Genomic DNA, 16,445 nt, shown 5'->3' with positions numbered 1-16,445 from the left:
CTGAAGTCAGGTAGTGTGAGTCCTCCATCTTTATTCTGCTTCTTCAGTAGTGCTTTACTTATTCGGGGCTTCTTCCCTTTCCATATAAAGTGGATGATTAGTTTTTCCATCTCTTTGAAGATGTATTTATTTCTTAATTATATTTTTGGTGAAAATAGACACAACAAAACCCTCTCCCATAGTAATCAGTGACATTGGTTACATTCTTCAGGTTGGGTCAACATCCTGTTATTTCTGTTCTAGTTGTTTCACTTCCATTTACTTAGTCTCCCTGCCCACCCAGCCTTCTCATTTTTAAAATAGCTGTTGACCTTTGGTCTTATATAGATAATTTTTGTTTTTTTTCAAAGAAACACAATACTCAAGTGTGAACATCTTTACTCTTTGGGCTACACTGTTCCTTAGTTTAAAGGTGACTTCAGGGCTGGTAGATCATTTTTAGAGTTTGGTAAAGAATACACAGTGTGACTTCGGAGAAAGCAGCTTATAGCTGTGGTCTGTTTGTTACGGATTGAATTGTGTCTCCCAGAAATATGTGTTGTAAATCCTAGCCCCTGTACCTGTGGTGGCATAGTGGTTAAGAGCTACGGCTGCTAATCAAAAGGTCAGCAGTTTGAATCCACCAGCTGTTCCTTGGAAACCCTATGGGGCAGTTCTACTCTGTCCTGTAGGGTTGCTTTGAGTCGGAATCAACTCAACAGCAACAGGTTTATAGGTGAGAGGGAGAGGCTCCTGGTCCAGGGTTTCCTGAGATGCCCTGATTTGTCAGCCATTCCAGGCACTGTTCACACCTAAGGGGCTGACAGCGAGGGGCCGTCTGAACATAGCAGTCATTTCTCTCGCACACACCCACCCACAAAGAAATCATTTTGTGGGTTCTGTGTGTAGTAAGATGTCCTTTTATAGTGTCTGATTTTGCCTGGAAACCCCAGTTGGGCACACCCCCAAGCCAGCCTACTGTTAGAGGGGATTTCCCCAGGTCAGGCTATCAGCCCAGGCTGCAGCCCTGGAGGAGACACTGACGTGTGAAGGAGTCCCTCCCACCGCTGTGCGGCCTCGTGTGGATGCCGTCAGCCTTCGTGACGTCAGCAGTATTGAGCACTTCTGTGGCATGCACGTATGCAGTAGACAGTTGGTAACATGGGGTTAAATGTCTGCCTAACTCTGATAAAAATAGGAATTTGGATTTGGATTGTTGTTTGGGAGACAGAAGAAATTTTAAAAATTGGATTTTTTGGGGGGGACAGAAGAAATTTTATCAAACAAACTGATTTTTGGTGATTAAATTTCATATGCACGTATTGCTTGGTGAGCTTTGTGATTTTTCTTTACTAGGCTTGCCCACCTGTCAGTATGGATGTCTGTGCCCTGAGAATACAACTTTTCATAGGCTTGAAAGCCATCTGTCACTTCAAAAACCACATCATACTTTTGAGTAAGGCAGACCCTGAGGCCATCCCAGAAAGAAGAGAGTCGCCTAAGAGGCTTCTGTAAGCATCTCCTCACCCCCAGACATTCCTGCCGAAGTTTCTGGAATAAATTGCTACTGGTGTTTTTTGCGTGCATCTTTTTTAAATCAACACCTTAAATGATCACATTGCTTTTCCATGGCAGCGTTTTCTGGAGAAAGACAAAGGAGATTTTAAATTTCTGTTTAAGACCTCTGTGATATACTCCATAATTGACCTTGGAACTTTTAGAAGAAAATGAATTATAAAATAGTTTCAGTAAGAATCAGTGATATTTTAGTGAAAACTTTAAAGGACGTGCTTTTTTATATAATTAATGAGAATGAACCTCTAACACTATCCAGACTACAAGGCTGTTTACTGTTTTTCTTTGACCTTTCAATGGTTGCATTTTATCTAAAGATTATTTTCTGGTTTTTCAGAAGAAATTGACAATGCGTTTCTAACCTTAAAGTGCATTCATGATCTCTAGACATGTGCTGGTTCACCTTAAATAAAATTCCATTTTAGTGTATTGATCTCGGGTGAACTCTTGGGTTTTCTGCCTTCAGATTGTTTAAAATGATAGAATGCTTAATTCCAGACTAGTAATGCTTCTGTTGGAGCCCTGGTAGTGCAGTGGTTAAGCTGCTAAGCAGAAGGCCAGCAGTTCGAGTCCACCAGCCGCTCCTTGGAGTCCCTATTGGGCAGTTCTGCTCTGTCCTATAGAGTCACTATGAGTTGAAATTGAAAAAAAAAAAACAATGGGTTTGTTTTTTTTTTTGGAATGCTTCTATTTGACATTTCCTACACTGTGAACTTAGAGGTAGGAAGTGCAATCTACTTTAAACATTTCTCTAAGGAAAATTTAATCAAGAAAGAAATCTAGGGAGAGAGAATAAAGTATTTAAATTCAGACATAGATTTTTGCGTGTTTTTTTTTGTTTGTGCCTGTGCTTTGCTCCACCAACAGGGATAATCAGAGGTTGACTTGCTAACTGATCACTCAGAGTGGTCTGCGACTGACTGATCCTGTTAGCTTTCTGGTGAGAGGAAAAACAATATGCCATCTTATATGTTTGACATTTTAAAAGTAGAGGATTTTTAAAAAATTCTAATTTATTTGAAAATTCGTTTGGTCAAGGTCTTAATTTTAAAAAGATTCTGTGCTAAAGAAAATACATCACATAGTGAAAGCAAGAAATAAGATAGTACTTTAAGCAGATTTAAAGTTACCTGTGTCTTAAACGCATTTTCCCAGCAGCCAGCAGCATTTTGTGTCTCTGTTGGAACTTGTTTTAGATTTGTGGCAGAGAGTGTGCTGGGCTCACGAAGGCCACAGGCAGGAGAGAGCTGGGGCCCAGGGACTTTGACAGCCAAATCTCTTTCTTTTGAGGGGTTCTGTCTGTTCTTTGGGCTTAATGCCCTTTTAAGAAGACTTGTACAATGAATTGGAAGTGATTGGGTTATTAATACATGAGAGTTACAGCATATTAAATGCTCTAGGCCTATGGAGGATTGTGAATTAGTGTTTTGTAAAAATATGTTCTGTAGCTAATCTCTGAAGGAAATATTAAATGTAATTTCCTAATTATATTATTGCAAGGTATCCAATATTTGCCATTTAAAGCTGCCATTTATTAAGAATATGCCTTACCTTAAAAATTTTTGTCCCTTGTTTTATGTTTAGTTCTAGAAGAGATACCAGTGTTAAGCTCCAAACACCTCCTGTGGCTGAGGCTGGGTGGAATTTATATATTGTGAATACGGTACCACCAGTGCAACTCTACAAAGAAATGGTACTCCTTTCAAACATCTAATTTTTTTTTTCCCCTCTAAATTTTATTTATTCTGTTGAGAATATATACAGCAAAACATACACCAATAGTTTCTACATGTACCATTTAGGGACATTGATTACATTCTTTGAGTTGTGCAACCATTCTCCCCCTCCTTTTCTGAATTGTTCCTCCCCCATTAACATAAACTCACTGCCCCATAAGGTTCCTATCTTTCGAGTTGCTGTTGTCAGTTTGATTCCATATAGATAGTTCTTAAAAGAGCACAATGCTCAAGGTAGACCTTTTTTTACTAGTTAAGATGTTGTTCAGTTTTAAGATGACTTCAGGGGATATTTTTGCTTTAGGGTTTAAAGATTACCTTAGGCAATAGTTTCAGCGGTTCATCTAATCTCATGGTTCCAGGAAGTCTAGAGTCCATGAGAAATTTATATTCTGTTCTACATTTTCCCCCTTTTGATCAGGATTCATCTATGGAATCTTTGATCAGAAATGTTCAGTAACCATCCAGTTCTTCTGGCCTCATGGCATAGGAGGCAGTTGTTTATGGCAGTAATTAGCCACACATTCCATGTTGTTGTTAGGTGCCTTCAAGTTGGTTCCAACTCACAGTGACCCTACATACAGCATAACAAAACACTGCCTGGTCCTGCACCATCCTCACAATCCTTGTTACACTTGAGCCCACTATTGCAGCCACTGTGTCAGTCCATCTCCTTGATGGTCTTCCTCTTTTTCACTGACCCTCTACCTTACCACGCATCATGTCCTTTTCCAGGGACTGATCCCTCCTGATAACATGTCCAAAGTAAGACGAAGTCTTGCCATCCTTGCTTCTAAGGAGCATTTTGGCTGTACTTCTTCCAAGATAGATTTGTTCATTCTTTTGGCATTCCATGGTATATTCAATATACTTTGCTAACACCATAATTCAAAGGCAACAATTCTTCTTCGATCTTCCTTATTCATTGTCCAGCTTTCACATGCATATCAGGCGACTGAAAACACCATGGCTTGAGTCAGGTCTTCAAGGTGACATCTTTGCTTTTTAACACTTCAAAGAGGTCTTTTGCAAAAGATTTACCCAGTGCGATGCATCTTTTGATTTCTTGACTCTGGCTTCCATGGGTGTTGATTGTGGATCCAAGTAAAACGAAATCCTTGACAACTTTAATCTTTTCTCCATTTATCATGATGTTGCTTCTTTGTCCAGTTGTGAGGATTTTTGTTTTCTTTATGTTGAGGTATAATCCATACTGAAGGCTGTAGTCTTTGATCTTCATCAGTAAGTGTTTCAAGTCCTCTTCACTTTCAGCAAGCAAGGTTGTGTCATCTGCGTAACGCAAGTTGTTAATGAGTCTTCCTCCAATCCTGATGCCCCGTTCTTCTTCACAGAGTTCAACTTCTTGGATTATTTGCTCAGCATACAGGTTATGCTCCTCCTATTCCTGACTCTCCTTCTTCCTCTCTTGCTCCAGGTGAACAGAAACCAGTTATTGGGCCTTGGATGGCCGCTTGCGAGCTTTTAAGACCCCAGGTACTACACAACAAAGTGAGAGGTAGAACAGAAACAGTAAACATGTTATTAGGCCAATTAACTGGGATGTCCCATGAAACCAGGACCCTAAACCTGCTAACCAGAAACCAAAGCCTGTGAGGTTCCTGGTTGTACATAAGCAGCCTTTTTTTTTTCCACCATTGTTGTAAATGTATCTGTCACACAACTTTTGCCAATTCAACTTTTTACAAGTGTACAACTTACTGACAGTAATTACAGTAATCGGCTTTGCAACCCTACCCTTAATCAGTGCGATGTTTCCATCACAGTTAACCCCCCTTTTCCTCTTTTCTCCCACCTCTGGTAATGACTAGTAAACTTTGTTCTCTATATATTTGCTTTTTCTTGTCTTTTTATGTTAGTGAGGTCATACGATATTTGTCCTTTAGTGATTGGCTTATTTCACTCAGCATAATGTCTTTGAGCTTCATATTGTAGCATTTATCAAGACTTCATTTCTCCTAGTGGCTGAGTAGTATTCCATTGTATGTATGTGCCACATTTTGTTTATCCATTCATCTGTTGATGGGCGTTTAGGTTGTTCCCACCTTTTGGATATTGTGAATAGTGCTGCAGTGAACATTGGTGTACAAGTCTCTGAGTCTCTGCTTTCAAGTCTTTTGGGTATATACCTAGGAGTGGAATTGTTGGGTCATATGGTAGTTATGTTTTTAGTTTTTTGAGAAACTGCCACGCTGTTTTCCACAACAGCTGTACCATTTTGCATTCCCACCAGCAGTGGATAAGGGTTCCAATTTCCCAACATCCTTACCAACATTTATTAGTTTCTTTATTTTTTTTTAATCTTAGCCATCCCAGTGGGAGTGAAATGGTCTGTCACTGGTTTTAATTTGCAGCTCTCTGATGGCTAATGACAGCGAGTACCTTTTCATATGTTTGGTGGCCATTTGAATATCCTCTTTGGTGAAATGTCTTTTCAAGTCCTTTGCCCATTTTATGATTGGGTTATTTGTCTTTTTGTTGTTAAGTTGTCAAAGTTTCATATATGTTTTGGTTATTTGATTCTCATCAGTTACATGGTTTCCAAAGATATTCTCCTAGTCGATGGCTTTTCTTTCCACTTTTTTGGTAAAGTCTGTCGATGAACAAGTTTTTAATTTTTATGAGGTCTCATTTATTTGTTTTGTCTTTTGCTGTTTGTGCTTTTTTTTTATTAAATAATCCAGTGTTGAAAGCTAGGCCTGACAGTGTTGTCCCTGCTTGTTCTTCTAAGAATTTTATGGTTTTAGTTTGCACATTTAGGTCCTTAATCCATTTTGAATTTGTTTTTGTGTATGGTGTGAGGCATGGATGCTGTTTCATTTTTCTGCATGTGGAAATTCAGTTTTCCCAGATCATTTACTGAAGAGATTCTTCTTTCCCCATTGAATAGACTTTAGCACCCTTGTCAAAAATCAGTTGACCATAGATGTGTGAGTTTCTTTCTGGACTCTATTCCAGAAAGTTCTGTTCCATTGACCTATGTGTCTTTTGTTATACCGGTACCAGGCTGTTTTGATTACTGTAGCTGTATAGTATGTTATACAATCAGGAAGTGTGAGTCTGCCTGCTTTGTTCTTCTCTTTCAACATTGTTGTAGCTATTCAGGGCCTCTTACCACCCTTCCATATAAAGTTGAGGATTGGTTTTTTTATTTCTGTAAAGAAGGGTGTTGGAATTTTGATCAGGATTGCGTTGAATGTGTAGATTACTTTGGGTAGTATTGACATCTTAACAATATTAAGTCTTCAGTCCATGAACCTGGACTATCTTTCCATTTATTTATGTTTTCTTTAATCTCTTTCAGCAGCATTTTATGGTTTTCATTGTATACATCCCTTCACATCCCTGGTTAGATTTAATCCTAGGTATTTTATTCTCTTAGATGCTGTTGTAAATGGAATTGTTTCCTTAATTTCCCTTTCATATTTCTCATTGCTTGTGTGTAGAAACCCAGCTGATTCTTGTTTGTTGACCTTGTACTGTGCAACTTTGCTAAATTCCTCTTGAGCTTTAGAAGTTTTCATGTGGACTCTTTGGGATTTTTTTTTTTTTTCCTGGCTCATCTTTATTTTTTTTTTATTTCTTCCCATACAAAAGTTTATACATACATTGTTATGTGACTCTAATTGCACTCCCCATACTGTTACAGCACACTCCTCCTTTCCACCCCTGATTCCCCACGTCCATTCAACCAGCTCCTAACCCTCTCTGCCTTCCCATCTCACCTCCGGACAGAAGCTGCTCCTTTGGTCTCTTGTATCTGCTTGAGCTAAAAGGCACACTCCTCATGAGTATCACTTTATGTCCTACAGTCCAGTACAATCCCTGTCTGAAGAGTTGGCCTCAGAGATTGTTTTAGTTCTGGGCAGATAGAGAATCCAGGGGCCATGCTTTATGAGGTTCCTCCAGTCTCAGTCAGACCGTTAAGTCTGGTCTTCTTACTAGAATTTGAGTTCTGCACGCCACCTTTCTCCTGCTCCATCCAGAACTCTCCGTTGTGTTCCCTGTCAGGGCAGTCACTGGTGGTAGCTGGTCATCTAGTTCTTCTGATCTCAGGCTGATGAAGTCTCTAGTTTATGTGGACCTTTCTGTTTCTTGAGCTACTACTTTCCTTGTGTCTTTGGCGTTCTTCATTCTCCTTTACTCCAGCTGACTGGGACCAACTGATGCATCTTAGATGGCTGCTTGCAAGCCTTTAAGACCCCAGACACCATTCACCAAAGTAGGATGCAGAACATGTTCTTAATAAGCTTTGTTATGCCAGTTGACGTAGATGTCCCCTGAAAATATGGTCCGCAGACCCCCACCCCTGCTATTCTGTCCCTCAAAGTGTTTGATTGTATTCAGGAAACTTCTTAGCATTGGTTTAGTCCAGTTGTGCTGACTTACCCTGTAGTGTGTGCTGTCCCTCCCTTCACCTAAGATAATTCTTATCTACTATCTAGTTAGTAAATAACCCTCACCCTCCCTCCCCATCCTCGTAACCATCAAGGAATGTTTTCTTCTGTGTTTAAACCTTTTCTTGAGTTCTTATTATAGTGGTCTTATACAATCTTTGTCCTTCTGTGACTGACTAAATTCACTCAGCATAATGACCTCCAGCTTCCTCCACGTTATATTTCACAGCTTCATCCATCGTTGTTCTTTATTGTTGTGTAGTATTCCATTGTGTGGATATACCATAATTTGTTTATCCATTCTTCCATTAATGGCACCTAGGTTGTTTCCATCTTTTTGCTATTGTGAACAGTGCTGCAATGAACATGGATGTGCATATATCTATTTGTGTGACGGCTCTTATTTCTCTAGGATATATTCCAAGGAGCGGGATAGCTGGATCATGTGGTACTTCTATTTCTAGGTTTTTGAGGAAGCGCCAAATGGATTACCAAAGTGATTGTACCATTTTACATTCCCACCAACAGTGTATAAGTGTTTCTGTCTTTCCACAACCTCTCCAACATTTATTATTTTGTATTTTTTGGATTAATGCTGGCCTTGTTAGGGTGAGATGATATCTCATTGTAGTTTTGATCTGCATTTCTCTAATGGCTAATGATCGTGAGCATTTCTTCATGTGTCTGTTAGCTGCCTGAATATCTTCTTTGGTGAAGTGCCTGTTCATATCCTTTGTGCATTTTTAATTGAGTTGTTTGTCTTTTTGTTGTTGAGGTTTTGCAGTATCTTGTAGATTATAGAGATTAGACGCTGATCAGATTTGTCGTAGCCAAAATTTTTTTCCCAGTCTGTAGGTTGTCTTTTTACTCTTTTGGTGAAGTCTTTTGATGAGCATAAGTGTTTGATTTTTAGGAGCTCCCATTTATCTAGTCTCTCTTCTGGTGCTTGTGCATTGTTACTTATGGTTCGTATTGTGTTTATGCCATGTATTAGGGCTCTTAGCATTGTCCCTATTTTTTCTTCCATGATCTTTATCATTTTCTATTTTATATTTAAGTCTTTGATCCATTTAAAGTTAGTTTTTGTGCATGGTGTGAGGTATGGCTCTTGTTTCAGTGTTTTGCAGATGGATATCCAGTTATGCCAGAACCATTTGTTAGACTGTCTTTTCCCCAGTTAATGGACTTTGGGCCTTTGTGGAATATCAGCTGCTCATAGGTGGATGAATTTATGCCTCCTTTCTCCACCATCTTTACTGACTCTGACACCAGCTGTCCCTCCTATGGCACTCTACTTCCTGGTTTTGACAATTCATTGCAATGGCCACACAAAACTCACAGGTAATAGTCATGATTATGGGGTTTATTACGGAAGTAACAGGTTACAGTTCAGGTTCAGGAATGCTCAAGGTACAGTTCTTCCGTCTTCTCAGCCGTGCGTGCAGGCATGCCTTTCTGGCCCTCAGCCTCTGCCCTGCTTGGGCCAGTGTTTCAGAATTCTGTTTAGCTCTGCTGGTAAGCACCCAGAGGCACCCTACCCCGCCAGCAAGCCTCCTGCCCAGAGGCACTCAGCTTTCTTGCTCTGTGGGCCGGGAAGCCCACCAGGCTGTCTCCTGTCGTCTCCTACCGTTGTTTCTCTGCCACTGCCTCTCTCTCTCCAGGTTCCAGGAGCCTCTCAGCACAGGGATCCTTGTTCCAAAGGACGTGTTCTTCTCTCCTGACTGTTCTTCCTTGGTGGTGGTGGGATCCTTTCTTTCCTGTCTCTGGGATGGCTCATTTCAAGCCCTGTGGAATGGCAAAACCAATCAGTCCCCTTGGTGGGCCACAATTGTCCTGTTTGCACAGTCCCACCCAATCACTTGGGTGGGAGTTAGAAGACCGTGGTGAGAAAGGCCACACAAAAGCGATCCATCCCACTGCAGCATTATAGAATGAATTAGGGAGTATTCTTTCCTTCTCTGTCTTTTGAAAGAGTTTAAACAGTGTTGGTGTCAATTCTTCTCTGAATGTTTGGTAGAATTCCCTAGCGAAGCCTTCTGGTCCAGGACTTCTTGTTGTAGTTGTTCGGAGGTTTTTGATCACTGATTTGAAGTCTTCACTTGTTATGGGTCTGTTGAGACTTTCTATTTCCTCTTGAGTTGGTTTGGTTAGGTTGTGTGCTTATAAGAATTTGTCCATTTCCTCTGGATTATCCAGTTTTTTTCCATACAGTTGTTAATAATATTCTGTCATAATTTTCTTTATTTCTGTCAGGTCAGTTGTAATGTCTCTTCCTTCATTTTTTATTTTGGTGATTTGCATCTTTGTTAGTGTAGCTAAAGGTTTGTCCATTTTATTGACCTTTTCAAAGAACCAACTTCTGGTTTTATTGATTCTTTCTATTTTTCTGTTTTCGATGTTATTTGTTTCTGCCCTGATCTTTGTTTTTTCCTTTCTTCTGGTGGTTTTAGGCTTAGTTTGCTCTTCTCTTTCTAGTTCCTGAAGTTGTTGAGTTAGGCTGTTTATTTCAGATCTTTCTTCTTTTTATATGTAGGCATTTATTGATAAAAGTTTACTTCCGAGTATTGCCTTCTCTGCATCCTATAATTTAGTATGTTGTGCTTTCATTTTCATTTGACTCTCAGAAATTTGTGATTTCTTCCTTGACCCACTGGTAGCTTAATAGTGTGTTGTTTAATTTCCATATGTTTGTGTATTTTTCAGGTTTTTTTCTGTTATTGATCTCTAGCTTTACTCCTTTGTGGTTAGGTATAATACTTTGTATGATTTCAGTCTTTTTAAATTTGTCAGGACTTAATTTGTGACGTAAAATGTGGTCTGTCTTGGAGAAAGATCCATGTGTGCTGGAGTAGAATGTATATGGTGCTGTTTTTGGGTGAAGTGTTCTATATGTATCTGTTAAGACTAGTTGGTTTATAGTGTCATTCCGGTCCTCTGTTTCCTTGTTGATCTTCTTTCTAGATGTTCTGGTCAATATTGAAAGTGGTATGTTGAAGTCTCCAAGTATTATTGTAGTACTATGTATTTCTCCTTTCAGTTCTATCAGTGTTAGCTTTATATACTTAGGTGCCCTGATGTTGAGTGCATATATGTTTATGACTGTTAAATCTTCTTGATTAATTGACCCTTTTATTACTATATAATGTCCATCTTTATCTTTTCTGACAGATTTTGTCTTAAAGACTACTTTGTCTGATATTAATATTGCCACCCTAGCTCTCTTTCAGTTATTATTTGCTTGGACTTTTTTGTCATCCTTTCACTTTTAACCTATTTGTGTCCTTGTGTTTAAGATGTGTCTCTTGTAAACATCCTGTAATTGGATCATGGTTTTCATCCATTCTGCCACTCTCTGCCTTTTGATTGGAGCATTTAGTCCGCTTGCATTCGCTATAATTACTGGTAAGAAATGTCTTACTTCTGCCATTTTGTTATTTGCTTTTCTTGTGGCTTAAGCCTTCTCTGTCTTTGTCCTTTACTACTGCTTGCTTTTGCGTTTTGTTGGTTGATTGTAGTGAGCCTTTTTGGTTTCCTTCTCCTTTCATGTATGGTTTTTATATATTAGTGGTTACCGTGAATATTACATTTAACAGCTTGTATTTATAACATTCTAGGGTAAGTTGGTACCACTTTAACTTCAGTAACATACAAGAAGGTCTATATCTATACCGTTCTCTTCCTTCCTTTTGTTATCACTAATTACATCTTTATATTTCATGTGCCCTGTAACAAAATATTATCTTTGCCTTTTATTTATATGTTACTAAAGAACATGAAGGACAAAACGTATAAAATTATCAAGCATGAATACCTTATTACTAGCCCTTGCACTTGTCCGTGCATTTCCCTGTATTAGGGATCTCAAACTTCTAATTCTTACTTGTAGAAATTTCGAGTGAAATTGATGAACAGAGATTGATTTCTAATCATCACATGTTCAGAATGCCACAGCCAGCCAGCTGCCAGGCTCTGTCTGAAAGTGGAGTGTGTGTTCTTCACCTTCTCATTTTCACAGCTCCTGACACTTGAGGAGCCAGTAGAAATTCCTTTCACTGAAATAAGACTCCCTTATTCATACCCAGCCACCTAAAAGGATCGATTGGGCAATCTAAGTATAAATAGCCTTTGACCTTTGCTTTTAACCCTAGCAAAGAGAATCATGAAATGGGGTAAAGGAAACTTAGGTTGTCTATCCATGTCTCACTTTCGTTTCTCTGAAGTGTTAGCAGATGTCCTGGGGCTCAGAAGCAACAGCAGCATTATTCTATGGGTAGGGGTCCAGAGTGGGCATTCTTACTGCTTTTCTAAAGTGACAGTTGCCCACTCATCCTGTCAATTTTTTTAACTTTGTTTCAGACTTACAGAAAAGTTGCAAGAATATGTATGGTACAAAGAACACCTGCGTATTCCCCACACAGTAGTCAATGGTTAACCTCATTTGTGTGTCCTTTTTCACTCTTGCTGTCACCTCATGCCCTCTGTTTCTACATACAGACACACACACACAACTTTTTTATGATCCACTGGAAGGGAAGTTGCATACATCATGGCCTTTTACCGCTAAATACCTCAGCATCTGTTTCCTAAGAATTGGGTTATTCTCTTGTATAACCATGGTGCAGTCATAAATCTTAGTAAATTTAAAATTGACACAATGCTTTATGTAATCTAGGGTTCGTAACCCAGTTTTGTCAGTTGATCCAGTCACATCCTGATAGCATTTTTTTCCCCCTCCAGTTTAGGATTCAGTCTAGGATTTTGTAGTGTTTTTAACTGGCTTTTCTCTTTAGCCTCTTTGAATCAGAACATTTCCACAGCCTGTCTTTGTCTTTTATGACATTGACATTTTTGAAAATTATAATTCTTGCCATTCCTTCTTTTTTCTTTTTTTCCTTCGAGAGTGTTCGTCATTTTGAGTTTGATTTTTTTCATGATTAGATTCAGGCTGTGCATCCTCTACCAGGATACTGCGCAAGTGGTACTGTGTCCTTTTTGGGATAATCACTTTTGGAGGCCGGTAATATCTCTCTGCCCCTCATTAGTGATGTGAACTTGGATCATCTCATCAAGGTGTTACCTGATTTGTCCCTGGCATTTTAATGCTGATAGTTATATTGGCTCTGCCCTGTCTTTTTAGTCTTGCTTAATTGAAAGTCTTTAACTTCATCTAGATGTTTTGACTACTGGAGTTGGCATATATTGATGGACTCCGGTTGGCTAGTGATAAATTTTCTGAACCCAATGTGAATTGTGGATGGAGGTGTAGTTAAACCTAACCTCACCGGTTGAAACTAAAGTAAAGAAAGGATACTAAGTTCTGAATTTGAGAAAGATTTGAATTGTGGAACTTTTTTTAAAAAGATTAACTATTTCAAATATGTTCATTAGCATTATTAAATTGTGATCAATTATTGCTACGTAAATAGTATTGCAGCATTATTTGGACCTTCTTGGAAACCCTGGTGTCATAGTGGTTAAGCACTTGGCTGCTAACCAAAAGGTCAGCAGTTTGAATCCACCAGCCACTCCTTGGAAACCCTATGGAGCAGTTCTACTCCGTCCTATAAGGTCACTATGAGTTGGAATCAACTTGACGGCAATGGGTTTGGTTTTTTTTTTTCTTTGAGAATTATTCAGCCCTTCTCTAATGATTAGCACTGTTTAATAAAGTAGTATTCACAATCATGTAGCATCAAACTTGCTCGTAGATTGTAGTGGAAAATGACTTCAGCTAGACCCTATCCCAATGATAAATAACGACTTATTTTTAGGATTTAATATGTCCAAATATTAACTTTAGTAATAAAACATGTAGATATTGTTAAGAATTGGGAAACTTTCAGGAATCTCTCTTCAGCCACATTTGCTGTTTGTCCTTTTTGTTTTAGGTAGACTATAGTAATAGCTATAAGACTGTGAAAACCCAGAGCTGCATCCACCTTCTCAGCGAGGCTCATCTGTTAGTGAGAGCTGCCCTGATGGATGCCCACCAGCTGGAGCCTGGAGAGAAGGCAGAGCTTTTAGAGGCATTTAAGGAAAGCTGTGGGCACCTTGGAGACTGTTATAGCAGGTTGGTGATGCTCAGAGCTCAAGAAGGGCGTGCTTATTTCCTTATTTATTAGCTTTTCCATCTCTGGTAGTGTCTTCGTCATCTAGTGCTGCTATAACAGAAATAACCACAAGTGGATGGCTTTAACAAAGAGAAATGTAAATTCTGTCACAGTCCAGGAGGCTAGAATTTTGAATTCAGGGTGCTAGCTCCAGGGCAAGGCTTTCTCTCTCTGTTGGCTCTGGGGGAAGGTCCTTGTCATCAGTCTTCCCTGGTTGAGGAGTTTCTTAGCACAGGGGCCCTGGGTCCAAAGGATGTGCTCTGCTCCCAGCGCTGCTTTCTTGGTGGTATGAAGTCCCCCTGTCTCTCTGTTTGCTTCTCTCTTTTGTATCTCAAAAGAGGTTGGCTTTAGACAAAACCTAATCTTGCAGATTGAGTCCTGCCTCATTAACATAACTGCCGCTAATCCCACCTCATTGGCATCATAGAGGTAGGATTTACAACACATAGGAGAATCACGTCAGATGACAGAATGGTGGACAATCACACTATACTGGGAATCACGGCCTAGCCAAGTTGACACACTTTTTGGGGGACACAATTCAATCCATGACAAGTAGTTATCTATTAAATGGGGAATACATGAGGGGAGGTGGTCCATTTATTCATTTATTCTACAGGCATTTATTGATCACTTATTATTTACCAGGGGAAACCCTGGTGGCGTAGTGGTTAAGAGCTACGTCTGCTAACCAAAAGGTCAGCAGTTAGAATTCACAAGTCGCTTCTTGGAAGCTCTATGGGGCAGTTCTACTCTGTCCTATAGGGTTGCTGTGAGTCGGAATCAACTTGACGGCAATGGGTTTTTTGGGTTTTGGTGCTAGCTGATGGAATCCTGGTGTTGCAGTGGTTTAGAGCTTGGCTGTTAATCAAGAGGTCGGCGGTTTAAATCCACCAGCTGCTCCTTGAAAGCCCCATGGGGCAGTTCTACTCTGTCCTCTAGGGTTGCTATGAGTCGGAGTTGACTTGATGGCAACAGATTTGGTTTGGTTTTTTTGGTGCTAGGCTTATAGATACAGAGATGAACTGAACCCATTCCCTGCTTTCAAGGAGTCACAATCTGATAAATGAGCAGTAAGTCTCAAATTCATGAGTTTCCTACCACTACTGAACTTAGGAATTTTGTCATTTCTTTTCAGGCCTTGAGGGGGACGTGACCAGTTAAAAATCCCAAGGACAACCACATTACTAGTTTATTGTCTATTAGCTTAAAGGAGAGGTACCAGTTGGATAGTCTTGTGATTTTAATCTCAGTTGTCGATGTTTTTATGATGCCAGAAAGGGACACTCGGATGAATAGTCATTTTCATTTATGAGAATGATGTTTAGGAAATAATCTTATGCAAGGTTGTTTTAAATGTTTACTTGATTCCTGTTAATGACTGTGAAGTAATTAAACTGATTTTTTTCTACCTGTACACATAGACATTATTTCAGCATGAATTCTAAAATTCACTTAATGCATTGTTGTTTTTCTGTATTTATTATGAGTAGACAAAAAGAAACTGCATTAATTAGAATGACTTTATAGCATAAAATTTAGGTGCGTGTTCCAACAGCTAATGGCAGTAGAAAAGTATTTTTGTGATTTGTGTCCTCTAGAAGCTATGATATGTTGTATTTTTGAATGTGTTAGTTATCCAGACTTAAAGATGGCAAACTAAGGCTCTTTTTTTTGCTTTCCCTTAGGCTTGACACCCAGCATGCCCACCTTGCCTTGCCGTACTATAAAATGTCTGGCTTGTCCATGGCTGAAGTTTTGGCCCAAGTGGATTGGGCAGCAGAGGATGGATCACAGAAATACGAGAGGGGGTTAATCTTTTATATTAATCATTCACTTCACGAAAACCTGGATGAAGACTTAAGTGAAGTGAATATAGTTTTCTATTTAGTAATATCTAGTGTAATCAACTTTTCATTTTAGTAATTTATATGATCGTATCTAAAGGCAAATTCCAAATATCTTTTTTTCTAAGAAAGTAACGGATGTACCCTTTTCTTCATTTATAATGATAGAATTATAACTTGGAAAAAAACCTAGAGATCACGTGCTCACATTTTTTCATCATACGACAGGGAAGTGTGGTCTGTTGTAGTTTTGTGACCTGCCCTGTGTGACAAGAGTACGTCTTTAGAACAGCGACAAAGAGTGTGGGCCTGCCTTCTTCTCATCTAGGCCCATCCCATGACCCTCGTTGCTCCATTCTCCAAGCTTCGTATCTAAGGTTCGCTTATGAAACCCTGACCCAGTGACCTTGGATGTTATTAAGGATCATTTTTAGCACCTCGAGTAGTTATAAAAATAGTTGAATGCAAATTTGCCAAGTGGAAGTTGCAATACCAAATGTTTTATGGTTTGAAGAGATGAAATTTTCTCATATAAATGATCTTGTTAGATATATTTTTTACTAAGTTGTAATTTTATATAATGGACTTTTAAGTGTAATTTAAACAAGCGTTTTTCTTTTTCTGAGCTCCAGTTAAAACTGGAAATGCCAGCCACAACCCAGTACACATTTTCACTGTTTTTTCTTCATTAGAATGCAGCAAAGCGATCACTTAAGGTCGTCTCAGGTCTCCCAGGTGTCACCATCACACTATCTTTTTTAATCAAAACATAATATTATATGT

General features: G+C 39.2%; 1 protein-coding gene across 7 annotated transcripts in view; it reads left to right on the top strand.

The window, feature by feature from the left end:
• HPS3 (HPS3 biogenesis of lysosomal organelles complex 2 subunit 1) overlaps nt 1-16,445 on the top strand; it is a 49,633-nt gene that overhangs the window by 19,769 nt on the left and 13,419 nt on the right. For 6 of the 7 annotated variants that reach the window (XR_002824552.1, XR_002824551.1, XR_002824553.1 and 3 more), the window contains exons 7-10: nt 1,336-1,490; nt 3,139-3,247; nt 13,594-13,775; nt 15,504-15,684. Coding sequence is in view for 4 of the 7 variants with exons in the window: in XM_023733910.1 (XP_023589678.1) it covers nt 1,336-1,490; nt 3,139-3,247; nt 13,594-13,775; nt 15,504-15,684 (627 nt within the window). In the remaining 3 variants the exon portion in view is untranslated. The remainder of the gene's footprint in view (nt 1-1,335; nt 1,491-3,138; nt 3,248-13,593; nt 13,776-15,503; nt 15,685-16,445) is intronic. The other variant, XM_023733911.1, reaches the window with a different exon arrangement.

This window comes from Trichechus manatus, unplaced genomic scaffold (genome assembly GCF_000243295.1).
Source record: "Trichechus manatus latirostris isolate Lorelei unplaced genomic scaffold, TriManLat1.0 scaffold00062, whole genome shotgun sequence".
Classification (NCBI taxonomy): domain Eukaryota; kingdom Metazoa; phylum Chordata; class Mammalia; order Sirenia; family Trichechidae; genus Trichechus; species Trichechus manatus.
The sequence above is the reverse complement of the archived record's forward strand: the minus strand, read 5'-3'. Positions and strand labels throughout refer to the sequence as shown.